The 26,621-nt window shown below is 37.7% G+C and overlaps 1 protein-coding gene across 1 annotated transcript in view; it reads left to right on the forward strand.

Moving 5' to 3' along the window:
- The window catches only part of EYS (eyes shut homolog), an 822,863-nt gene that overhangs the window by 233,192 nt on the left and 563,050 nt on the right, over positions 1 to 26,621 (forward strand). Inside the window, exons 13-15 of the mRNA XM_065682611.1 lie at positions 7,951 to 8,064; positions 9,956 to 10,078; positions 25,577 to 25,681. Of these exons, the coding sequence (XP_065538683.1) occupies positions 7,951 to 8,064; positions 9,956 to 10,078; positions 25,577 to 25,681 (342 nt within the window). The remainder of the gene's footprint in view (positions 1 to 7,950; positions 8,065 to 9,955; positions 10,079 to 25,576; positions 25,682 to 26,621) is intronic.

Consider the following 26,621-nt stretch of genomic DNA (forward strand, 5'->3'; position numbering starts at 1 on the left):
ACCTTTCCATTAGCTGAAAAAACTATGCCTAGTACTGGTGGAAACAGAGATCTCATCCCCGTCTTTGAAGTTTAAATGAATGAGATTTCCCATAAAGGAATTTCCATAAACTAATTAAATATGAATATACTATTTCCCCTCACACACCATTTCATGTACTATCCCACTGGCAATAATTTTATGTTCTGTGTTAACATTCACATCAATGTCTTCTCATATTTTCATGTATTTGGAACTGGTGGAATTTGCATGGTATCCCAGTTAAAATCATATCAAGCTGGTACAATTTTAAGTATGCAAATATATTTATACTTTAGTTGACTAGTTTCTTCTATTTTCTTATCTAACTTAGTCTTATTATATTAAAAGTAGGTAATTAAGCATAAATACATGGATTATAATGTAGTTAAAACACCCCTCTTAACTCATTCTTGATTTAAAAATAATGCAAATGGAGCTTACTCTTTCTCATGTTCTTCCAGTGCATTAATATAGCTAATTGATGTTTGCATGAGAGGTGTCACTTGATGGCATTCTGATCAGAAAGAAACAAACATAGTCAAAGCATATAATACAATCTTGAAAATGAAATTACTTCAGCAGAAACAAATCAGATAAATTCAAATTACATTTAAATTGTTTTCTGTGTGTAGAACAAATTCTCTTAAGAATATGACAAGGGACAAAGAAATAGAAAACTATCAGCATGTTTTCCTTTCACATCTTTCAGAGCGGGTAATTCACATTGTGTACACCAAATAATTTTAGACTGAAATTAAATACAGATTTGACTTATGCCTTTAATTTCTTCCCTCTCAGTCCTTAGGTGTGGAATATACCAAAGGCAGCTCTGAACAACTGCAACAGCATGAAGTGAACTATGTAATGAAAACCTTTAAAAAAGTCTCTGATGTCTGCAGCACTGTGCCCCTGTGCTACTGGCTATCCATGATAATATGTGTAAAGTTAAACCTGGGAAAAAGGGAAGGGTGTGAGTAAGGTGTTTTTAAGATTTGGGGTTTATTACTTATTATCCTCCTCCGATTTGATTGGTAATATATTAAACTAATTTCCCCATGTTGTGTCTGTTTTCCCCATGACCATAATTTGTGATTGCTTCTCCCGGTTCTTATCTCAATCCATGATTTTTTGGTTACATTGACTCTCCCCTTTTCAGTTGAGGTGGGGAGTGACAGAGTGTTTTTTCTGGGCACCTGGCCTTCAACCAAGATCAATGCACCACGCCTCCTAATTGCAGATTCCTTTTTTTTTAATTATTTCTTAAGTATATTTGGTGTTACAATTAGGATGAAGTCATCCTGGTCATAACTTTGTGCAATATAAATGTAAGTTAATGAACATATCCTACCTTCCTTTAGGGAATACTTTTAACTTTGCAATACTTCAACTTTACTTTCCTTCTGCTTCTCTGAATTATTAGAAATCTATCAGATACAACTGAAAATACAACTGAGCATAGCAACTTTGCTTGCCATAAATTTTGCCAATACCCATCCAATATCCAACGTAATTCCAGGCCACTGTCTGTTTATACTGGAGTGATATTCCAGAGATGGCCACCTTCAGATTGCATTTCTAAGAAAAATCTAACTTTGTTTTTCTGACTTGTATCTTTTCTTTCTTTGTCTTTGGCATTTTCTCCATTCTGAGGGAAGCAGATGGTCTTCTATTCAGTCTTCATCTAAAGAAATCTGATGAGATCTCAGTTGCCTAACCTTTCGAGATAAATTGAGCTCTGCATCTTCTTCTGAGCTATATGGAAGTGATAGTACATAATATCTTTGTAGAGAAGAAAATTGTCAATCACAGTTTAATAGGTTTTCTTTCCAAGCAAGGGTTTCTCAGAAACTGAGACGTTTTTTCCCCTGTGATTTGTTTGGGTCTCTTGTTAGTCTGAAAAAAAACCCTCTCTTTTTTTCTTTTCCTGAGCTGTAATGACATGTTGTTAAAAAAAAATGTTGTGAGATCTTCAATATCTTTTCTTTTTTCTTCTATTATTGAGCACTGCTAATAAGTTGATATATCTATTTCTTTTTCTTTTATTTGCGTGACCCTCCCTCTGTTGGGCACATAATAAAAGATGACTACTGTTACTGTGAAAGATGAGAAATTATCAGAACAGTAATGTTCTCTCATCTTTTCCATACAGAATTGTTCAAAGAGGTATAATCATGAAGGTTCTTTATTATAAGAAATAAAAGTGATGGTAACTTGACATTTCAGTGGCTAACAACAGCAACTAACATACTGAAGAATTTATCTTTCACCGTGCTAAATATCTCTTTATCATTACAGCTTTGTTTCTCATCCCTCCTCTTTTGCTCTGTGACATCAGGAAATTCTTATCATTCCCCTAGCAGAAATGAAAACCAGCAAGAAGTTGTGACAATAACAATTGTTAGCTAATAATTCATAACAGTTAACTTAAAAAGAATAAGTTTCATAAGTTTCATTTTTCTGCATTTGAAGTGTGCCATATGGAAAATGGCTAAAGTTTATTCCAAACTTCATAGGAAATGGAAAAGGAAATGCAAAAGATAATAAGCATAATCTTGCTAAAGAAATAGTGCTTTTTTTACACCTGTCAAATAATATAATAAACCAGGAAAGGCTTGAGTAATCAGGTATTGGAAATCTGTTCTCTACCCTGAGAAAAGATTTTTGAAATGGTTTCTGAGAAAGTTGTATATCTATTAAAGGAGTGAATAAAGGTTCCCATCTGTCTTTAACAGTGTAAATTCTTGATCATTTATTCTGTCATCTGAAGTTGGCGGAGTTATCTTGTTAGAACTCTTCCTCAACCTATGATTGTGGATCTGCAGAGCAATCAGATACAAACAGCAAAACCTTGAAGATCCATATTTGCTGCTTAAGAAAGAAACATCTTTACCTTGAAAAAGTCTCTGGTCTGAGAGTTTTGCACTTTTGCAGTACCAACTTGATGTAGCAAAACTTAAAATACTTAATTTTAGCATGTCACAACTGGCACTGTATGTGCTTCCAAACTCACTCTTCTGGACTTCTAAATTTGAAACTTTGATGAGCCCTGTGAAACAGCTAATAACGGCCCTGGGAATCTGATATGATCTTCAAAGTGCCCAGTTTACAATACACCAAAGAAATAATTCTGTCTTAATTAAAGAACTAAACTTGTGACAATTTGTGTATGTAGTCTGCTAGAATTTACAATAGAGGATTTATAGTAATTAATTTTGCCTCTTGGCTTTTCATTTTCATGATGTCTAATCTCATAATACATTGGTAAATGATTGTTTGTGTTTAAAATCTGAATTGTTTTACATGTCTTCACTCATTAGGAAGTTAGATAGGTTATGAGAAACAGATTTTAAACCTAATTCATTTTGTTATGTTTTCCACTGGAAGCTTGAAACCACAGCAGCCATCTAGTAATTTGTGAATAGATTCTAATTTTACAATTCTATGTTTTGTTTAAGGTTTTGGGTTGGCTTTTTTTTTTTTTTTTTTTTTTTTTTGGTGGCAAAAGTCTTCCTGTACAGAACTGCATATAAAATATGCAGACTGTGTACTTGTGCACATTCCCATCATTGCACAGATAAAACTGCTATTTTCTTCCACTTTGTATCATGTGGGCTTTTATCTATATTCTCACTATAGAGCTGGTCTGAAAGTACTGTTCCGAAAATTAACAAATACACAGCTCTGCTTTGTGGATATGCTGTGAAACAGTTCTATTAAAGGGATTGCTGTTAGATTTACTAGTTTGTAAGACTCTGGAAATACCTTTTCAACAGCATTTAATCCCATTCTTCATTATTTTTCCACTTTGAACATAAAATTATCAGCTGGCACAAATAAGAACAGGCAATTTGCCTGTTCTGAATTCCAAGTGGAAGAAAGTTAGTTTGGGTAGGACTAGCTTTGGAAGTAAACATGACAATGTGTGTCTGTGAGATCATGGTATCTGTAAACCAGGTAGATAGCAAACTATGTTGTCACAGCATGGAGCTCAGCCTGTGATCTATAGCTTGCTTAGACACTTTATATAAGCAGCTATCCTATTAAGAAGTGTGAGCTTCTATAGCTATGCTCTGTGTCATCCATATCAGGTCTAGTAAGTTCAAAGCTATCTCAGAAGTGTAGTCAGACTGTTTGATATAGGCTATAGCTCTTTTGCCAAAGTATCCTGGTTGAAATATAGAAATTGGATCTTCAGGAAAGAAAACAGAATTTCAGACTTCTTACTGTTCATGTAATGAGCCATTCATGGCCTGTAATTCTAAGTGATCTGAGAAACTTTCCTAAGCAATCTTCAGTTGTGTAGAAACTGGACACATTGCTCACTTGCTGAATGCTGTGTTCTTTCCAGCTAATAGAAAGGGGCTGAAGACAGTCTTCATAACATTAATGCTTATATATGAAATCACTTGTGACAACAAAGAGACTGGGATACTTGGTTGGTTTGCGTTTTGTTTTGGGGTTTTATTTACTTTTTATTTATTTTTCTTTTATTTACAAGGACCAGTGATACTGGCTAAGTGTTAAAATGGCAATTGTCTCAGCAATAAGATTAGAAAACACACCCCATATAATTCTCATTTTTAGTGGATTAAACAAGTTTAAGTTTGTGATGTTCAAAGCTACATTTCTGGAACAATACAAAGTTATTAGGATAAATGACATAAAAAAAAAAAAAGAAAAAGAAAAAGAAAAGTAAGGCAATATGGAATATGCAAAAACCAGCACTTCAAAATTACCAACTATGCAATCGTAAATACTTCCACGTTTCTAAAAACTAAATGGTGGGAAGATAAAGCTCATTGGAAATCAGGGGAAGTGAGGACATCCTAGGTTGTTGAGGCCAGTTCCACAATGCAACAGAATGACAAAATGTAACCTGGGAGGGACAGCATGGAGCTCCCTGGCTTTAATTTAACAGTACTTCTAGCTGAACAGTCTTTTATTGCAAATAGAAACAATGTTTCACTTCCGGAAGAAAGCCTTTGAGAAAAATAACATGTTCTTAACAAAAAATCCATTCCCTAGATGATATTTTATCATTATTGTTTAGTAATGCATCCTCTGAAAAAGTAAGGACTAATATTTCCAAATACAACAGCATGGCTAGTACTCGTGGTAAATTACAACATCTGTGAAATGAACACAAGCATTACAGTTTAACTCATATAAATCTGCATGATCTGTACCCTCTACCATCAATATTTTAACTACCACAGACTATTTAAATTTTCCTTGCTATTTTAGTATAATCATGAGAAATGTATGATACTAAATAACTCAGAATAATCCAAATATATGATTGTGTGGTGCCTTGTAAAAAAGGTCAGTTTAAGATGAAACCAAAAAGGAGATTCTTTGAAAGCATGTCTAATATCTGACTTTTGTTGTATTCTGTGCAGTTTGTGCTCTGTATCTTATGTCAGAAACCCAGCTATATATTAGAATTTATAAAAAAAAAAGAATCTGCAAGAAAGAGGGAAAACAACTCACACGTTGATTGTGCTGGGACACTCCATTATTTATCTGCGTTTATTGTTATTTTGCTGATACATATAGCAATTCTATGCAAATTATTTTTTCTGGTATTCACGAATTCATCATGGATAGACATTTCATGATGATTTTGAAGGCTTTTGAATGTGTTTTCTAAATGAGATAAGGTTGAGAGACTTTAAAGATGACATGAAAATAGGAAGGAAAGATGTAAAATCATGTCTTTCCTAACATGTTTTTAAAATTGATTTATTTCTATTTAGTAGTTTTAAAAATAATTTTTTAAGGAAACAAAAATCAGGAATTTTTTGCTTTATATCAGTAAACATCTGTTTAACACGGTGGTGTGCTCTCACTATATATCCCTTAGAATTAAAGTCCTGGGAACCTCATCTAAACAAAATGCTTTTTCTCCTTTTGAGTAATTACACAAAGGTATGTGAAAAGAAACTGAACAGAAGGAAAACATTCAACAGATACACTTTCATTTTATATATGGATTTTATATATTTAGTAACAATAAAGATACAATTTTGAGACTTCACTTGGAGTATTGTGTACAGTTCTGGTGTCCTCAACATAAAAAGGACATGGAACTGTTGGAACAAGTCCAGAGGAGGACCACAAGGATGATCAGGGGACTGGAACACCTCCCGTATCAAGAAAGGCTGAGAAAGTTGGGGCTGTTCAGCCTGGAGAAGACTGCGTGGAGACTTCATAGCAGCCTTCCAGGGTCTGAAGGGGGCTTATAAGGGTGCTGGGGAGGGACTCTTCACTAGGGACTGTAGTGATAGGACAAAAAGCAGTGGGTTTAAATTTTAACAGGTAAAGTTTAGACTGAATATAAGGGAGAAGTTGTTTACTCTGTGGGTGGTGAGGCACTGGAAGAGGTTGCCCAAAGAAGTGATAAATGCTTCATTCCTGGCAGTGTTGGATGGAGTCCTGTGCGACATGGTTTAGTGCGAGGTATCCCTGTCCATGGCAGGGGGGTTGGAACTAGATGATCTTAAGGTCCTTTCCAACCCTAACTATTCTGTGATTCTATGATTTATTTTTCCTTCCAACCAAACTGAACGTGCTAATGATAGCGTAAAGATTAGTGACGATATTTGGATAACAGAACATAGAACAAAGCTATAGATGTGTAGTGGGCTGACCTTGGCTGGCTGCCATAGCCCCCTGTCGCTCTCACTCTACCTTCTTACCAGCAGGGGAGAAGAATAAAAAATTAAAAGCTTACATGTCAAGATAAAGAGAGGGAGATCACTTACCAGATACTGTCATAGGTTAAACAGACCTAGACTGGGGAAAATTGGTTTAATTTAGTGCCAATTAATGTAGGTTTGCGTAGTGAGAAACAAAGACAAATCAAAACAACACACCATCCCCATCTCTGTTACTCCCCTCCCCCTCAGGGCTCAATGGACTCCTTCATTCTCTACTCCTCTAACTCCTTCCTGCCACAATCAGCACAAGGGGACAGGGAGCGGAGGTTGTGGTCAGTACATAACAGCTTTCTGCTGCTCCTTCATCCTCACACTTATCCACTCCTCCTGTGTGGGCTGTCTGTGACCACAGTTCCTTCAGGGCACATCCATCTGCTCTAGTATGGGGTCCTCCACACGCACCTGGAGCACCTCCTCCCATCCTTCTCTGACCTTGGTGCTCACAGGATTGTTTCTCACTCTTTTGCCCTCCACACTCCTCACTCCACCTGTGCAGCTTTTGCCCTTTCCTAAAAACCTTTTCCAGAGGCACCCCCACCTCTGCTGGGGACACAGCAAGTCAGAGTACCTGAAAGAAACAAGGCAACCGAGTTATCTTTTCCTTCTGTAAGTTTTATTAGTCTTTTGTGGTTTTGTTTTATAGATGTCTAAAACTTCCCTTGTTTAGCAGCATATCCTCATCTACAGTAATTAAGCTGTACGCTTTACATGTGCTGAAGACCTGACTTGTATGGCACGTGTTTGTTATTCCTCAGTGTATTTGTTCTCTGTATTTTTTACTGCTCCTCTCCACAACAGAAATCCCTAGATAATGGATGTGAGATAATCTATCTACTCTGTCTTATCCTGACATTACAAAATTCAAAAAAGGTGTTATAAGATTATTAAAGTGACTGTAATACAAGCAAAACACTTGAAAATCTGTATATTTGCGTGTCACTATGAATGTCCTCTGGAAGTACTTCCTGCTTAATTTGTTGCTCTGTTCCAGTAACAAATGCATATCTTTGTGATATTGAATCAGAAATAAGTGAAATCTATTTTTTTGTAAATAAACTGCAGAAACTGTGCATTTTATAAATAAATTTTATTAATATAGATTGCAACACCTGCTGGTTTTAATTACAGAACAGCGTTTGGAATAAAAGTTCCATGTTAATAGCACACATAAAGATGAAGGCAATCCAAGGTAATCTTGCTTCCTTTCCAGGTTTTTCAGGCCACTACTGTGAAATAGAAGTGAATGAGTGCGATTCAGCTCCCTGCTTGAATGGTGCTGTCTGTCAGAATGATGTCAACGGCTATGATTGTTTTTGCCCTGAAGGTAAGTTGTTCAAAATAATTTACTTTTATTATCTTTGACAATTCTAAAAATTGCCTGAAGTCTGCAAAACATGTGCTTGACAGTCTTCAAAGCCATTGTTAAAATTTCCTTTGTGTGGAAGTTATTCACTCTTTTCTGAAGTCTCATTTGCATCTTTGTCCACGAAGGCACCCAATAAAACGAACATTCGCATTAAGAATGGAGAGAGGTACACTTGTAACTGCCACTGTTTTTTGGACAGAACCTCATGATTTTAGCAAAGTCTGAAGGAGTGGAGAAAACACAAATGAGCAGTATGTGAAATCCACAGAAAGTGTAATCAATGAACTTACAAAGAATCTATTTTATCCTGATGTACTAAATTACAGCTTTATGACTGAGCATAGCAAGTAAATTACAAAATTACAGTGGCCATAATAATGACTGTAATATATCTTCAGTACAGAAATCTATTAAAACTTTCACAAACAAGAAAAAAAAGTTTTCAGCACTGGGTCTGTTTGTTTAAAAATGCATAAACTGTTCAGTGTTATCAGACATGTATGAACAAATGAATGTTTTCAAGAAAGAAGTAGTTAAAGGGAAAACTAAAATGCTTTAAAACATTTAAAATTACAGGTCTTCCTGACATAGTTTCACAAATAGATTTCTTCTGAGTACTTGTATGTGTTGGTTTTATTTTTTTAATTGGATTTTTAGTTAAAAATAAAGTCAAGTTTGTGATTTATAACCTGGTACTTTGTTTTAAACTTTCTTATACTTGTTTGAGGGTTTTTTTTACTATTTTGTAAGGATAGGCTGATGCTGAGTTGATTTGAAAGATTATAATATTCCAGGGGTTTATATATTCAAGTATTCTAGTGGTGATGAGTTCAGAAACTCATCACAAAAGATGAAATTACTGCAAATAATTCTCATAAGTACAGACTCCGTCATTAGTTAGGTTAAATTGGAAGCCAAAACAGATATTGAAGACAGTTGAAAATTAATCTGGGGAAAGATCATTCTACTGGTCTGCCTGACCAGTTTATGGAAAAATAAATCTTGGCATCCACATTGATAATTTTGTGGTGTACTTGTTACCTGTGAGACATGGGTCTGATTAAACTCTAAATTCAAATGAGAGCTGTTACTGTATACATTACTAATGAACTGAGGGTAATTCTAAAGTTTTATGACTTAGGGATCAATGGAAATTGGTTCCATGGTCAGTTTGAGAAATTACGGGAATATGCCTTGCACTGAGGGTGCTGATAGCTTAGCATTAGTCATGGTCTTCCTGCAGCCATGGCCTGTGACAACACTAATGATAGTCATTTTGTACCATGACCATGAATTAGAATGCATTTAGAAGAGCATAAAATGTCAGCTATTGGAGTGCTGATTCTCCAGCAATTTCAAGTACAAAAAAATACTGTTGGGCTTCTGAGTTTGGTAAAAGTCACTATGACACAAGAAACAAATAGAGAAAAAGTAGCAAAGTTATCATATGAGAGCTGATTTTTAAAACTATAAGCAGCTCTCTAAATTCCAGCATCACTTATCTTCATCTGCAATGCTTTCAAAATGGCAGAAGATACATAGATTCTGCTAAACAAATAATTCAACTAAATTAATGAAAATACTGAATACTAAGCTTGTTCTTCCAGTTACTAGCCCTTTTTTAAAGTATATGGATGGTAAATGTATTTTCCTGTTAATGACATAGCAGAAATATCTTCCAGGAAGACCTTACAGTAAGACTTCAAGACAATGTTATTACAAGAGTAAATTGAAAACAATTGTTTTCTTTTTTAATTTCTTTAGGAAAAGGGACCCAAAAACATGCTTTAGAAAAGAAGGCACAGGTATAGCTGAATAATAAATAGTTCTCTATTTTTTTCCAAACAAGGATTTGAAGGTTTAAACTGTGAAATCAACTTCAATGAGTGCACTTACGGTTTTTGTAAAAGCAATTCAACTTGTTTAGACCTGGTTGCAGACTACAGCTGTGTTTGTCCTCCAGGATTCACTGGTAAGATTTCTTTTAACTCTGGAAAGACATTAAATAGTTAAACTTTTTATTCTTTTCTTCTGAAATTAAAAGAAACTTTTAAATTGCATTTTGTTCAGCATTTTAGCATTAAAAATGCTCTGTACTATTGCTAATCTGCTTTAATCTCCCTGCTAATATGATAAAAATTGAAAGCAGTGTACATGCTGTTTGATTAATTGATGGAAAACAGAATTATACTTTGCCTAGGAAAAAACTGTTCAAAAATACCCAGTCTATATAGGTGAGCAATGACAGCTATAACAGGTGCTGCTTGTCTTCAGATGATCATATCAGAGTCATACTCAATTGAGACAGAAATGAGAATACAGTTTTAGCAAGGGGATGCTTTGTTCTGTTCAGGAAAGAAGTCATCAGATCCTTATGATACATAGCTTGTAAACTGAGATTTTATTTGTGTTTCTACGAGGTTTAAGAATGTAACTCTTGCACTGGGAGCAGTCTTCATAGCCTTACTGTCTGCCAGATGCATCTAACAGGATCACTGAGAAATCAGTAAGACTGTCTCCAAAAGTATGCCATATTAACAACTAACATGCTGTGATTTCAGAGGCTGGAGCAACTGACTTTCAGCTGCTGATTTCATAGAGGCAAATGGAGCAGCATTAGTCATCAGCTGTAACAGGAAGACAAGCAGTGGCAGTCTCAGTAATCATACACAGTTAGTGGGTGTTGTAATAAAAAGCCAAACACATATGTACTGAGAGCTCAAAATCTGTTGACCAGTGGAGAGAAAAGACAAAAATGAAAGATATCTATTATGGGGAAATAAAAGGTTGAAGAAGCAAGTAGAATAGTTAAGGACAAGGAGGAAATATTAAATTAGAAGTAAATAGAGCATTTCAGCTGATAGTAACACCAACATCATAGAATCAGAATCATAGAATCATAGAACAGTCTAGGGTTGGAAAGGACCTTAAGATCATCTAGATCCAACCCCCTGCCATGGGCAGGGACACCTCCCACTAAACCATGTCACCCAAGGCCCTGTCCAACCTGGCCTTGAACACCGCCAGGGATGGAGCATTCACAGCTTCCTTGGGCAACCGATTCCAGTGCCTCACCACCCTTACAGTAAACCCTTATATCCAATCTAAACTTCTCTTGTTTAAGTTTTAACCCGTTACCCCTTGTCCTATCACTACAGTCCCTAATGAAGAGTCCCTCCTCAGCATCCCTGTAGGCCCCCTTCAGATACTGGAAGGCTGCTATGAGGTCTCCATGCAGCTATCTCTTGTCCAGGCTGAACAGACCCAACTTTCTCAGCCTGTCTTCATACAGGAGGTGCTCCAGTCCCCTGGTCATCCTCGTGGCCCTCCTCTGGACTTGTTCCAGCAGTTCCATGTCCTTTTTATGTTGAGGACACCAGAACTGCACACAATACTCCAGGTGAGGTCTCACGAGAGCAGAGTAGAGGGGCAGGATCACCTCCTTCAACCTGCTGGTCATGCTCCTTTTGATGCAGCCCACGATATGGTTGGCTTTCTGGGCTGCGAGCGCACGCTGAAGCCGCCTCATGTTCATTTTCGCAATGACCAGCACCCCCAAGTCTTTCTTTTCAGGGCTGCTCTGAATCTCTTCTCTGCCCAACATGTAGCTGTGCCTGGGATTGCTCTGACCCAGGTGTAGGACCTTGCACTTGTCATGGTTGAACTTCATGAGGTTGGCATCAGCCCACGTCACAAGCGTGTCAAGGTCGCTCTGGATGGCATCCCTTCCCTCCAGCATATCAACCAAACTACACAGATTGGTGTCATCGGCAAACTTGCTGAAGGAGCCCTCAATCGCACTGTCCATGTCACCCACAAAGATGTTAAACAAGACCGGTCCCAACACTGATCCCTGATGGACACCACTTGTTACCGGTCTCCAGCCGGACATCGAGCCATTGACCACAACTCTTTGTGTGCAGCCATTCAGCCCGTTCTTTATCCACCGAGTGGTCCATCCATCAAAATGATGTCTCTCCAATTTAGAGACAAGGATGTCATGTGGTTTAACGTCCAGTTTAGGAGCACTTCACACATATATTGTCAATGGTTAAAAATAGGCAGATGGTACATAAGGAATGTAAGATAATACACAAAGATTTAGAATCTGTGGAAGCGATAACAGTTGCAGCTTCCACAAACATCTGTGGTTTTGCTTGATTCATGCCAACTATTTTTATTACTCTTTTATTATTCAGCATTTTAAAACCAAGCTCTGCTCCATTTCTTAGAAGATCATACCCTCCTTTTTTGTTTCATAACTGGATTTGCTGTCATGAGTTTGCAGGGTATATGCTTACATTGTGTCAATCATGAAAATAATGGAGGTTATTACAAAGCGTTTTTTTATGTAATAGAAGCATTTTTAATGCAATAGTTTTAAAAGAAGGAGCTTTAAAATCATACTGCTGTGCTGCAAAAATCAAAATGGAAAACATACAACTTTTCTGTGATAGATTGCAGTCAGTTTGAACTAGGGAATGCAGGAAAAGCTGTTCCTTTGAAAATACAGCTACACTACTTTGGGGCATGATGGAATCCACATTGCAGAATCAGAAGAACTAAAACTAATGTGTGGATGTCACCAAATCAGCCTTGAACAGCGTATGTTCTCCTTAGGAAGAGCACTTTATCCTAGATTTATAGCGATGCAAACAGTTTGCCAATAACGTATCTGTTCATTTCAAGAGAAAAAGAAGTCAAAATCTGTCAACAGTAAAACAGTTACAGGTGAGTTATGGGCAGATTTTAATGGGTGCCTCGAGGCCTATGTTGAAGTCATAGAAGTTCACATGACTGCATAATAGGCCGTTATGAAAAGGCTCTATTTTCTCCTCCGTTTCCTGTGTGGGAGACTTTTCGTCATGAATGTGCTATTGATCTCACTTAAATTGGCTTTTTTGTGAGATAGGACTACTTCCACAAGAAAAAAATCATTCAGTCTACTGACTGGAATTGGAAGTGGGGATAAGGATCCTCCTGATTACACTGAGTATTTTGATCTGCACTCATGCTATTTGTAAATGCATAGTCAGCCACCGCAGATGTCATTAGGTTTGCTCTCTCCAACAACTGCTTCAGCCTCCCTAGAAAGAGTCTTTGATGCAAAATACCATATACTTGAGCTTTTACCTTCTAAGAAATGCAGACAGTGGTAAAAGAATATTTCATGTCTTTCTGAGTTTTAGGATTGATGTTAATGGCCCAAGAAGATACTGCCATAACAGTGGTACACTCAAAACTTTTTAAAGGGGAAAAGGAGATATGGTGGATACATATTAATTTTTTGTTTATCCAGTTAATATTTAGACAATTTAGAAATCTATATTATATACTGAATGTAGGAAAGTACTGTTAACAGCACAATAAAAATTCTTATACCAGAAAACTTATTAATGTCTACCCATTTTTTTTCGAGTTCTGATCAACATTCCAGTGTCCTTCTGGGTCCTACAGGTGACAGTTTCAGTCTTCTCAAGGCGTGGAGGAGTCTAGGCCTTAGTCATTAATATCTTGAGCCCTTTCCCAAGAGAGAAATGATGTTCCTGGTGGGGGTTTCTTCCTCCTTAGTTAGGGATCCAGCTGGGGTTATTCTTATACATTTTCTCATCTAGCCCATATCCTGTCCTGCACTGTCAGCTGCAGCCTGGCTGTGTTCCCCAGCCCTGCAGCCCTGGATACACAAAGGGCTGTGTTTTGCCAGGCAGTGACAGGCAGGAGGTGCCGCCCCCTCTGCAGCAGGGCCACCCCCAGAACTGAAGCTGGAGCAGCGGAGACAGCAGTCACTGGGCCCAGTGCAGGGGTTGAGCCAGTGAAACCCAGCTCAGGCCATGACACTGCCAGGGCATCCGCTGCTGAGGATAAACATTGTATTTACTGAGCTACCAGAGGCAAAATTCCAAAAGTTCACCAACATCTGCTAGCACCCTGTCAATCACACTTTTAATTTTTCTGATGAGACTTGCTCAAGGAACTGAGATTTTATAAAATCCAGTAAATGTATAAAATGTATAGGGCTGATTTTAATTTTTTTCTTCTCCCCCCCCCCCCCCCCCCCCCCCCCGATATGCTTTTGCTTTCCTAGCATTTTAAAAGGCATCTCCAAGTAGAGTTTAGCTTTATCATCTGAGCTGGTCAGGTACAAAAACTGTCTTAAGCCTAGTTGTTTGCTTGTCTTACTGTTCACTAGCTCTGTTCTGGCACCATAACTCAGCTTTGGTGTTCATGCCTTGTGCATGAATGCTCTGCTGGAAGGGCAGTGTTGGACAGCAGGGAGACAGCTGCCTGTTTCAATGGCCTTGGCTGGGTATGCTCCACAGACCGCAGAGCTTGTTCCTTCCCTGAGAGCAGAGCCGGGAGGAGGCAATACCATGGAAGGGAGGGAGTAAGCCTGGTTGGAGGGAACAGCTCTCTCCTGCTGTGGAAAATCAGCAGGACAGCAGCATCCTAAATACCCAAGAGTGCTGAGAGGAGCAGGGAGTCTTCTTCAAGCTTCTTCTCTCATGTACAGTTCTTGCTATTAAAAGGGTGTGCACCTGAATGCTGGGAACTTTGCAGGCTGCTGCATGGACTGCCTTTACTGTGAGAAAGATAAGCAGACAGAGAGAAGCAACCCTGAAGAAGACAAGAAAAAGACTTTCTATTAAACCAAAGCTTATTCTCAAATGCCCTCTTGTGGGAGTCAGCATACACAGGATCATTATAATTATCCCATAGTAAAGAGCTACTGGACAAATGGACAGATGGCAACACTGCCACATTCTTACTTCACAATATTTTGTTTAATTTTGTCAAGTAAAGGGTTTCAAAAGCATCTAGCAGTTGAGATAGATAAAGGCAGCCTACATCTGTTAGCCTGGCAAGTCACAAAATTTAAAAGGACTTGTTTTGCACATCCAGACTAGTTAATTCTGGGCGTTATCAGAACCTGAAGGTAGGTGAAGTAGGGAACAGTAGAACACCTTCAGTACCTTGAGTAGCAAGGCACCTTGAGTCAGGTGGGCTAGAATGGAATTCATCAGTGATACAAAATGAGGAGGCAATTTTATGAGATGCTGGTTACTGACCTTTTTTCTTAATTTGGGTGGATTTTCTCTGGTCATATCAGTCACTGGAACCCAAGAATTTTTTAAGTCAGTGTTCTGGTATAAGAAGGCATGGTTTTTTAACTGCAAATAGGTGATGGGATTATATTTTGTCCATTGTAAACTCTTTGCCTGTTTAAGTTTTATAAGAGATTATTAATTAAATGAATTTCAGAACTGTGTGCATGTGCCTGAGTGAAGTGATCCGTAACTTAGGAAGTTGACACCAGTGAACACTGGGTAGAAAATACATGTTTCTGAAGTGATTTTTACTTTAGCACTTGGCACTGAATTTTGTTGTTGTTTATATGAATGAGATTCCTAATCAGAGTTCCTCACCTGTATCATGGTCTATATGAATTCTCCATGCGTGACATGATCCTTGTTTTAGGTTTTGCCTACGTCTCATTCATGTTTATCATTATCATGAGGCAGTATGAATCAACAATCAAAATCTACCATCAGGTGGCATATTGACTTAAATAAGTGTTAGGCTTTACACAGCAGACTAAACAAATTTGCAAGCCTTTTAACATGCTTTCTAAAGTTCAAATCCATGTAATTTCCTCTGACATATCTCATGAGCTTTAGGAATCCTGTAGTAGCCATTGTGCCTAAACAAATGGTCCCTGCAACACTGAATGTCTGAAAACCAAAATTACAAAAGCATGTGCCATGTTTCACAGCTAACCTCACTCCATCACAAGGGAACAGGTGATACCTTTTTTGTTCTTTCAAAAATCTTTTCCTGTTCATTCTTTTTCAGCGTTTTCTAAGCTTTGTTTTCAGAAAGTCGGCAAAAACTGTTCTATTTTAGGCAGCTTTTGGCTAACCCAGATGTTTTTAGTTAATATCAGGACTACTGCACAGTTTAAAATAATTGAGTCACTCCATCCTCTATTCCATCCATGCTAATCATCTCCAGTCCTGTCCTCAACAATTCAAATGAAAGAATTGGCCTGAGAAGTCTATTGTTGCTCAACCATCTTTAGAGTCAGTCACAGATCACAGAATTATACAATTGTTTGGGTTGGAAGGGACCTTAAAGGTCATCTAGTTTCAAACCCCCTGCCACAGACAGAGACACTTTCCACTAGACCTGGTTGCCAGACCACTGATTGTTCAAAGCCCCTTCCAGCCTGGCCTTGAACACTTTCAGGGATGGAGCATCCACAGGTTCTTGGGCAACCTTTTCTAGTGTCTCGCCACCCTCATAGTGAAGAAGATACCCAGTTCTGGTTGCATAATATGCACCAGACTGTTGTTCCAAATCAATGGCCCTTCCAGAAGCAGCCCCAAAGCCAGGTATTTTCTCTGATGTCTCTTAATGACGAAGTTCATGTAAACAACATGCCTATGTCTCATCTGTAGTCAAAGTGCTAAAAGTGTTTCAAACCAATCCAAAAGCTGGAAGCTGAAGACTGAAGAGGGTGGTATGGTTACCACAGCTCCTCACCGCCAGCACTGTGACCCATAGTGGGCCTATGCTGGATGAGAGGGAAAGTATGATTGGCTTTCCCCCTGCTCACCTAGAGCAGTGCCAATGGGCTGCTGGTTTTCAGAAACATTCCAGAAGGGAGGTTGCCAGGAGCAGGCTCCCCACAGTTGCGTGTGCAAACTTAACGTGCTGGAAAATAAACACTATTTATGCATACATGCAAATGTATTCAATATGTATTTCTGTGGTTATTAGACAATGTTTATCATCATGTCAAGTGTAATTGTATCTGCTTCCCCTGCAAGAAATTCAGGGTAGAACACAGTGGAAAAATAACAATCAGTAGAGTGCAGAAAAGTCTGTTGAAGTTTCATCATGTTGCAAATTACATTACATAAAAAATTGATAAAATAATACATTAAAAACTATTGAATTGCATGAAAGAAAACCAAATCAATTATAGTTCAGTAGTGTTTTCTTTTCCAGTCATCTAAAAAACAAGCAGTGTCTCATTATTTTTTTTTTTAGTGAGAAATCAAATGGTACATTTCTCCAATAGTTTTCCATCTGCAAATACTATGCTTGACTTGTTTGAATTAGAAGGTGAGTAGTAACAGTTGGAACAGTCTGACAAAAAATAAGTTAATTCTTCAATCAGAAGTTTAATTAGTTTATATGGGATTTACTTTATTATTGCTCTACTGGAGGCATTACGAGATTATTTTTGTATTTCAGTTTATCCGCTTTGTATATAATATGGGGTTTTTCAATAGTGATGACAATTGTCATGCATAATACCGTGTATGTAGAACATGCTTTAATATCTTTCTGGGTGTAACTGGGTATTAATTAATTTTAGATAAACTGTAACATAATAATGTAATATGTTAGGTTTGGTTTTCAGCAAAAAAATGTTGTCAGTTGCTGGGGGGCCTTTAGCAAATATAAGATAAAAAGTAATCCTGTCGAGAAAAGCTCATAGGGTGATTAAAAGCACACACAGAAGACTCTAGGAAACATGGTTGAAAGTCTTAGTCTTCCTGAGTTACTGTGAGAAATTTTTCCTTAACACTTGTCCTGGGTTCAGCAGTAGCAGTCATTTTTCTCCTTCTTAGTAGCTAGTGCAGTGCTGTGTTTTGATTTTTTGGCCTGGGAACAGTGCTGATAATGCCGATGTTTTCAGTTGCTGCTCAAATGTTTGGTCTGGCCAAGGACTTTCTGAGCCTCATGCTCTGCCAGGGAGGAGGGGAAGCTGGGAGGAAGCAGAGACAGGACACCTGACCCAAACTGACCAAAGAGGTATTCCATACCACAGCACGTCATGCCCAGGATGTAATGGAGAGTTACGTGGAAGGGCTGGGACTGCAGGGTTGGAGGAGGTATCGGTTGGTGCTCAGCTGGGAGGAGTGGGGCGAGTTATTTGTCAGCTGGTGTTGAGGTGTTGTATTCTTTCTTCTTGTTATTTTCTTTACAATTTTTATTATTGGTGGTAGCAGTAGTGGTTTGTGTTACACCTTAGTTACTGGACTGTTCTTATCTCAACCTGTGGGAGTTACATTCTTTTTGATTCTCCTCTCCATCCCTCCTGGAGCAGGGGGAGGGCAAGAAGGGGGGGAGTGAGTGAACGAGTTTTGTGGTTGGGTTTAAACCACGACAACTCTGTACTTTTTCTATAAACTATTTATTTTTTCCTTTTTTTTTGCACGTTTTTTCTATTTATAGTCTAAACGATTAAGGTCCTGGATGTCACTGTACTATGAACAGTGATAGGCCAGCATAGTAAGCACAATTTTTGCTTTTTACATGACCGCACCTGTAAAATATGTAAAATAACATATGGATTTCAAGACAATTTCCAACTAGGTTAAGATTTTTATTATAACTGCCTCAATTAACCTCTTGGGAATAAATTTTCTGTTATGACAAGAGCAATCAGTGAATAAATATTTGACATAGGAAAATCTGCAACCAGCCATTTTCCCCACTGCATATTTTTCCATCCCTCCAAGACATTTTGTTAGCCAATTTGAGAAACAGAAGTAGCATCTTACAGAAGAATGGTTTTCTCTAGTCTTTTGTAGGAGACAGTTCCTCTTTGGAAAAAATCTCACAAATCATTGATGTTGGAAAGTCTGTTGTTCAGTAACTCCTTTGCAGTAACTACTATCATTGTACCAGAGGTTTTCCTACTAAAATGTATTCCCCAATATATGCCAGGCTGTCTTTTTAACAAGTGAAGCAACTCACTTTGGGCACCCTCTTTTTTGACAGTCATACTGTAAAAGGTATGACACTACCAGGTTTAGTGTGACCACACTACGTAGGAGCCATATTTGGTGCCGTCTTCAGAAAATTTGTTGACTTTTCTTCTCCACTCTTTGGTCTTTGTCTTGATTTTTCTTTCTTTTATTTTTAAACACTTTTTTTTTTTTCTGTTTTCTTCCTGTGTTCTGCAACTCCCTGTAACTACTGATTTTTCTATATTTGAGACATTTTACATATGTTAGTCATTCGTTCTTTGTTCATGTTGCTTACATCAAACCTGAAACTGTTTTTGCCTAGCTCCTATGTTAGATTTTTTGCTTTGCTGCCAATAACTGGCCACAGGTGAGCTGTTAATACCATTGGAGTCTTTAGTACCATGTTGCAAATGCATCCTCAAGGCCTCTGCTCTCTCCCCTGGACTCCTTCACACTGCAGCCTTATTCTAGGATCATAATTAGTTCATTCTGTAAGCACAGCTACTTGTTATTTCTGTCTACATCTGTCATGGTTTAAACTGAGCCACAGAGCTCGGTATAGTACAACGAGACAGTACAGTACAATGAGACAAGAACCTTAGCCCAAGGCCCCCAGCCGATAAACACTAACACAGCAAATACCAACTCTAAGGTACGATATACTGAAACTGTGAGATCAAGAGGAACAACTTTGAGAGCCAATAAATCAACATTGTGATGAGTGACTATTAATCTAAAACAATGAATGCTTAGCACAAATACAATTAGACACACTTCGATCAGATTTGTCATTATCTCAGCCCCTCATGCCCCACATTGGGTGCCAAAAAACGAACTGTCGTGGTTTAAACCGAGCCACAGAGCTCATTCACTCACACCCCTGATAAGAGAAAATAACAAGGGAAGAGAATACAATACCACTCGCCAAATGAGTTCGATCCCCCCCCTAAAAGAGCCCATACCCTTCCAGGTAACTCCCAGTTACCTCCATGGGCATGACATGCTGTGGTATGGAATACCTCTTTGGCTAGCTTGGGTCAGGTGACCTGTCTCTGCTTCCTCCTGGCCTCCCCTCGTCCCTGGCAGAGCATGAGACTCACAAAGTCCTTGGCCAGAATAAACATTACTTAGCAACAACTGAAAACAATCGGTGTTATCAGCTCTGTTCCCAGACTGAAAGTCAAAACACAGCACTGCACCAGCTACTAAGAAAGAGAAAAACTCACTGCTACTGCTAAACCCAGGACAACATCTCATTAAAAATAAGCATAACATGATGCAATTTACAAAATTAAGGAAGACTAAAAAAAATTAAGCAAGATCCACCTGACCAATAGACATGTCCTGAGGCTTCTGATGTTAGTTTGATACAAAACCTGTGGCCTGATGCTTGAAATGGCAATGACAAATGTACTGGGCTGCAGAGCAACAGTGGGGACATTACTGCACTGGTTGACCGACTTCACTTGAACAGTAGGTTGATCAGAGGCTACTGTTTGCCCAGATCTGAGGAGTCTTGATGCAGGAGGGGCAAAGCATATAGTGCAAAGTGGTATTTTTAAAGATGTTTTTACAAATTTTGTTAGAATACTTTTTTCCTTGACACCTTTGCAGTCAGAAAGAAGCAGAATTGCATGGATTATTTGCTCTGGTAGCAGAAGAGCAGCACCTGACAGTTTCCCTAGGAACCTCCAAGGGTAGGATGAACGCATGATGACAATGATGTTATAGAACCCAGCTACCTAAGAGTGGGCTATAGCTATCACAGACAGATACCTGACTCACAGACTTGTCTTGATGTTTTCCCAGAAAAGACTCATAGAAGGCTACAGGATGATTAAGTTTATTCTGGAAATCTTCTAACCTGTAGATTTCTGGTTGTATGCTCTACGTTACGACTATACCAGAAGGCAGTTAATGTTGCCCATTAACCACATTGTACTGAACCTAATGACTTTTGATTAAAGCACACAATGAATCCGAAAGGCTTAAAACTTGATACAAATGCGTGAAGTCAGAATTTCACTGGCATTTTTTTCTAGTAGGAATAACAAACATACTTAGAAGTTTGTATTAAATATTTTATTTAAATTTTTGTCTTCAACTTCAAGCCACTGTGTATCATTACTTTTTCTACACAGAAATGAAAAAGCCTCTTGCTACCCGAGTATTTTCTCTTTGGAAAGACACTTCTACACTGTAATCAAGTCACTTCTTGTTTTTGTTTGTTGTAAATGAAACAGATGGAGCTCTTTAAGCCTTTGCCAACAGCATGCTTTCTTCAGTTGTTGAATAAATTGGTGTCTTTTCCTGCATTCCACTTATTTTTAATATGGAACATTGTAGTTAATGTTTTATGCAGCAGTATTTTACACATCAATACAACACAAAACCATTCTTATTTTTTTAAATACATTTGAGATTTTTTTTTTCCCCTCACAGCACTGCAATAGGGCTCATATGCTGAGGTCTTCAGCAGTCCTTTTCAGATCAGTTCTCTTTCCTCACATACAGTTCAGCAGCTGTAACCTACATGTCTTTTTCTTTGCCTGTATCTGGCAGCTGCAAGTGACCAGAAGTGACTTGCAGTATACGGAAAAATGTACTGTATAACTAAAAATGTTACCACAGGTTTTGAGTTAGTGCTTATGCTTGCTGTTCTGTGGAAGGGAGTTACTGGAAAAGAGGCGAGAGTGGAAATTAAATGTTTTTTAAAAAGTCAGTGTTGAAACAATAGAGTAAGGGCTTTTCACATCCACCTACAGAACAAGAGGGAACAATGAAATGGCTCATTTGTCTCATTATGGTTTTCTCATGAGAAAGACTTGAGGGGTGAAGACAGGTTGAATGTGCCGAAAGCTGTACTGCTCTCTTTGTAAGAGTAGGACTTTCCATCTATCCCTCTGTAGTTTAAACCATGCACATTTATGGTGTGCATGAAGAATGTGTTTGCCTACTAGTGTTAATATTTTCATCTTTTGTTTCTCTTGCCTACTGCATACCATACTCACCTTTGTCTTATCTGACTAAGACTGAAATGTGTTTTGACAGAGACACACAGTGGAGACAAAGATTTGGACAGAAGCACTAGGTTCCAAAGCGGGAGCTCTGTTATCACACCCCAAGTAACTTAAGACCTTTACTCTACCATGTGGCAAAGCAAATACCCAATCAGTTCACTGTATGAACATAAAAGCCTTTGGGCCTTCTTCATTGTTACAGTGTGTATGCTCTGTAAAATGCATAACACTAGAACAAAACAGTAAATATTATCTATTCCATCCTCATCCCAGCAGAAAACCTATATTATACATACGTTATTTCTCTCTGTTTGTTTGTTTCACCTTAAAGAAGTCCAACACCATTCCTTATTTTCCTCAGCCAGTCTTTCCAGTGTATTCTTATACTGAGCATCAGAAGTAGTTCCTTATTGTCTGATCTAACTTTCACTGTAGTTTAAATGTCTGCTGTCTGCTATGAACATGGAGAACTAAACACATTTGCAGAAGCCTTTTCTTATTTTATAATTATCATAATTCCTATTCAGACATTCTTTATTTAGGCTTTAGAGCCCCATTTGTTTTGTTTATCCTAAGAAGTCAGGCTGTCAAGTTCTTTGTTACTCCTGTCATCTATACATGGACTGTCTTCATTTGGTCTACATTTTTGTCGAATGCAGCTCACTGCACAGTACAAAGCACTCCAAATGAAGCTTTACTCCAGCTCAATGAGAGTGGAAGGATAATTTTATGCTTCTAAGTGGTTCTGTTCCTTTTATATATCCCAGCACACTACCTGATTTGAAACAAAATTCTGGAGTTTATTCCTGCTTAACTGGTGATTTGCTGTATTTCGAGATCTTCAACTTGTTCTGAGTGGATAACATTTGTTATTTCAAACTCTATCTCCAATTTGTCAAAATTTATGAAGACTTCTAATCCTGTCATCCAGTGTACCTTTTCGTGTTTCCATCAATAAGCTTACTATGTTGTCAACCACCCAGACTGTTATTGAAAAAAATGAGTGAAACTAGATGGGCAGTAGACCTCTTCAAAATCTGTATACATTTTGGTAGTAAAACCACAGATAACTAATGTATGAATACGGCTTTCCAACTTTTTTTATTCACCTCATATCTTGTAGTTCATATCCAGTCCAATTGTTAGTATTTCACATGAAACAGCAGCAGAAACATACGTGAAATCAAGGACTATGATCTATGCCACTTCTTTTTTTCTATAATCCACAAGGCCTGGAACTGTAGTGTGGGAGGGAATTGGTTTGCTTCCATAAGCTCATTTTTTTGTAAATTATTTTATACTTTCGGTTCTTACAACTAATCAGTTTAGTAACTTTTTCCCGTATTTCCTCCAGGAAAAGAAATTACACAAGTGGATGTATAATTTCACAGCTCTGTCTTTTACTCTTTTTTTAAAGGCAGACTATTGAGTTTTCAGGTACTTTACCTATCTTACACAAGTTCGCAAAGAAAATTGCTGAGCTTTCATCAACCAGTAACCAATTGTAAAGTTCATCAAACTGGCCTGTATAAACATCTAACTCATGTGACAATTCTCCAGCCTGCCTTTTCTGTTCAATACTGAAGTTTTGTCCTTTAATCATAGGTATCAATTAGGGTAATGATCTGATGCAGTTGACCTTTTTACTGATGGGTTAAGCAAAAGCAGCATTAAAAATCTGGCATGATTACCATGATCAGTGTCCATCCTCCTCCATTTAACCATACTTTTCCTTCATCTTTAATGCTGTAGTTCTTACATTATCATTTCTTTTTATCCTGACCATCCTGTGATAGCTGTGTCTTATTCAGTGCCTTTGCCAGCCTGATTTCATGCCTGCTTACTTGCGCTGTACTTCTTAGCTTATCCTTAGCAACCTGACATTTTTTTGCTAGTTGGGCATTTTCACCCTTTGAAAATCAGGAAGTATCAGGTTGGTCTCCTAATACCCCATGCCTTTCTCCCACAAAACGACAACTTGTCCTGTTGCATTTAAAGAAAGCAGCAACTTCCTTAATTAGCCTTTTAACTTAATTCAGCCTCCCATCAGGTTTCACATAAGAAATTTCCTGCATTCTTTGATTTTTTTCTGAATTCCTTTGTTATCTTGTTCACCCTTCTCTCCTTCCCTCCCCCTTCCCATGGATCTTGATTGCTCTCACCCATGTTCTTCACATTCCTCTCCTCATTTTCAGATATTACTTTACCTTTTCGTTTGGAATCAGATCCCCAGAAATCTGTTTGCTGTTGCCTTTTCCACTGTCACATGACAAATTGCAAATAATACATTCAGAAATCTTTGAATTTTTGAATCATGATTTGCTTCCAAAACAATGTTTTGGTAGTTAATACTCTTAAGTCTAGTGTTCTTCAAAATTCTGCTAGTTCTTGTATATATTTAAAATATTAAAAAACCCCAAAACCAAACAATAAACAAAAAATGCCTATAAAAACCTAAGCTTTCATTCTACTGGTTTTACTGGACTTGTGATCTGTAGTGAATGATTATATGTAGCAGACAACTATGAGTGTGCAGTATTTCCTACATACTTGCTAAGTCTGATCTAGATTCCATCATTCTCCATGTCTATGAGTTTTTGCTTTGTTCCCCTTACAGCCTTTTCTAAATAATTATTTTAGAGAAACAGTGTCAATTGTGTTTGATTTTTACATAGATTCTATTTTTACCTGTTAGCTCAAAGAACATCGTGTGGTTAAGAAAAAGTGCCAGGCTACGCCCTCTTCCAGCCATGCATTTATTGCTAGAATGAATCTATAATTCTCTGAGTGTTGGTTACCCCAGAAACCCCACGTGATCCTTGAATTCAGCTCCTTAGAATGAGATTCCAGGGAGGCATTACCTGATATATCCGATTTAATTGACACAAGGATCATTCCATCACTTACTGTGTAGAATACCAGTGACCGTTCTGCTCGCTTACATCTGTCAGAGCTACAGTTTTCCTTCATCGCTGGAGTAGCTTCTGGTGTTCATGGGAACTCTTAACCTTGACAGTTATTCTTTCATTTTAGATCAATTTTGGATCAGAAAGATCCCAGTACAAGTTATACCAGGGTAGGGCTTGCTCTGCATTAATGCAGTGCACAGTAGAGAGATGAGGAACTGTGGGTTTTCTTTGATATGCCAAATGAGTTAATTGTTTTCATACACCACCTTGTATATTGTCTTCTAAATAGTCTTCTATATATTCTCCTATATTAATTTGAATTACAACTCAATTAAATCCCTTTAAATGCAGAAAAATGAAGAAACAGTTGAGGAAATTTGTGGTTTTCTGTTGTGATCTGAGAAATTACTTCATTCATCTAAACATGCAAGCAACCTTGAGAAATATTTTTCTTATTATTGTTACCAAGGTTATTAAGTCTCCAAAATATTTTTTAGAATGTGGCATATAGTCAAACTAATTATGGTGTTCAGATGTAACACTACAATACACAAAGCATACTTGCAAATGTAGCTCATACTTATTACTTTAAAATATTTAATTTATTCACTATCAGCTATGATCTATCAATATCTCTAGGTTTAAAGCTGTTAAGCAGAAATAGTGTTTCCAACCCAGAAAACTTAAATTATGCACTTGTCACTTGCACTGTGAAGCAGTTTTTCTGTTTTCCCAAACCCAGCATGATTTATAGCTTTAATGTTTAATTTTCTTTCAGGCAAAAACTGTTCCATGGATATTGATGAATGTTCCTCCAAGCCCTGCAAAAATGGAGGCCATTGCCATGATTCAGTTGGTGAATTTTACTGTAGCTGTTTGCCAGGTAAGAAGTCAGATATTTAGGTGAGAAATGTTCTGTGGTATTCAAGAAAGAAATACAGTTTTTCATAAGCACACAACTAAGTAGTCACTTATTTTTCTTGACAAGAGAGAACTACCAAGCAAATATTCTTTAAGCAAACTCTACAGTTACTATGCAGCTGGTGCCAGCAGAATTTGTTTACAAGATATAACCTGTATACCAGAAATTCTGCCTTTTAAACTGATGAATGAAGAGTCTTGGAAATCAACCAATACTATCAGTGGTATTCACCCTAGTGTCTTTGAGGGATTCTGAATTTCTAAATCTTTCCCAAAGTTTGGATATTTTTCCTTGTTTTTTTTTTTTATTTCAGTAATGTAGAATTATATTGTTTCAGACTTTCTTACTAGAAAATGTTAGCTTTAAAATTTCTTATGATACTCTGAAGGAAAAAAAAAAAAGTGGGGGGAGTATTTATACAGTAGTTGTCATGAGGGTTGCTGTGGTGGGTTGGTCCTGTTTGTATGACATGGCCAACCAAATCCACTCTATCACTTCCCTCCTCAACTGAACAGGAAGACATCACTCACCAATTACTGGCATGGGCAAAACAGACTTGACTTGAGGAAATTAGTTTAATTTGTTACAAATTAACAATTTGTTTCATTTATTACAAACCAGAGTAGGATAATGACAAATAAAAAATTGCTGTTGTTTAAACCCAGCCAGTAACTCAGAACCACGCAGGCGCTCACTCACTCCCCCTTTCACCCTCCCCAGGTAGGATGAGGAGAAGAATCAAAAGAATATAAACCTGGGCTGAGATAAGAACAGTTTAATAACTGAAGTATAATATACTACTACAGGAAATAACAAGACGAGAGAAAACAGAACTAAAAGGGGAAACTAAAAACCGACCAAACAATAAACCCTAGTGATGCACAATACAACTGCTCACCAC

This window comes from Lathamus discolor, chromosome 5 (assembly GCF_037157495.1).
Source record: "Lathamus discolor isolate bLatDis1 chromosome 5, bLatDis1.hap1, whole genome shotgun sequence".
NCBI lineage: Eukaryota > Metazoa > Chordata > Aves > Psittaciformes > Psittacidae > Lathamus > Lathamus discolor.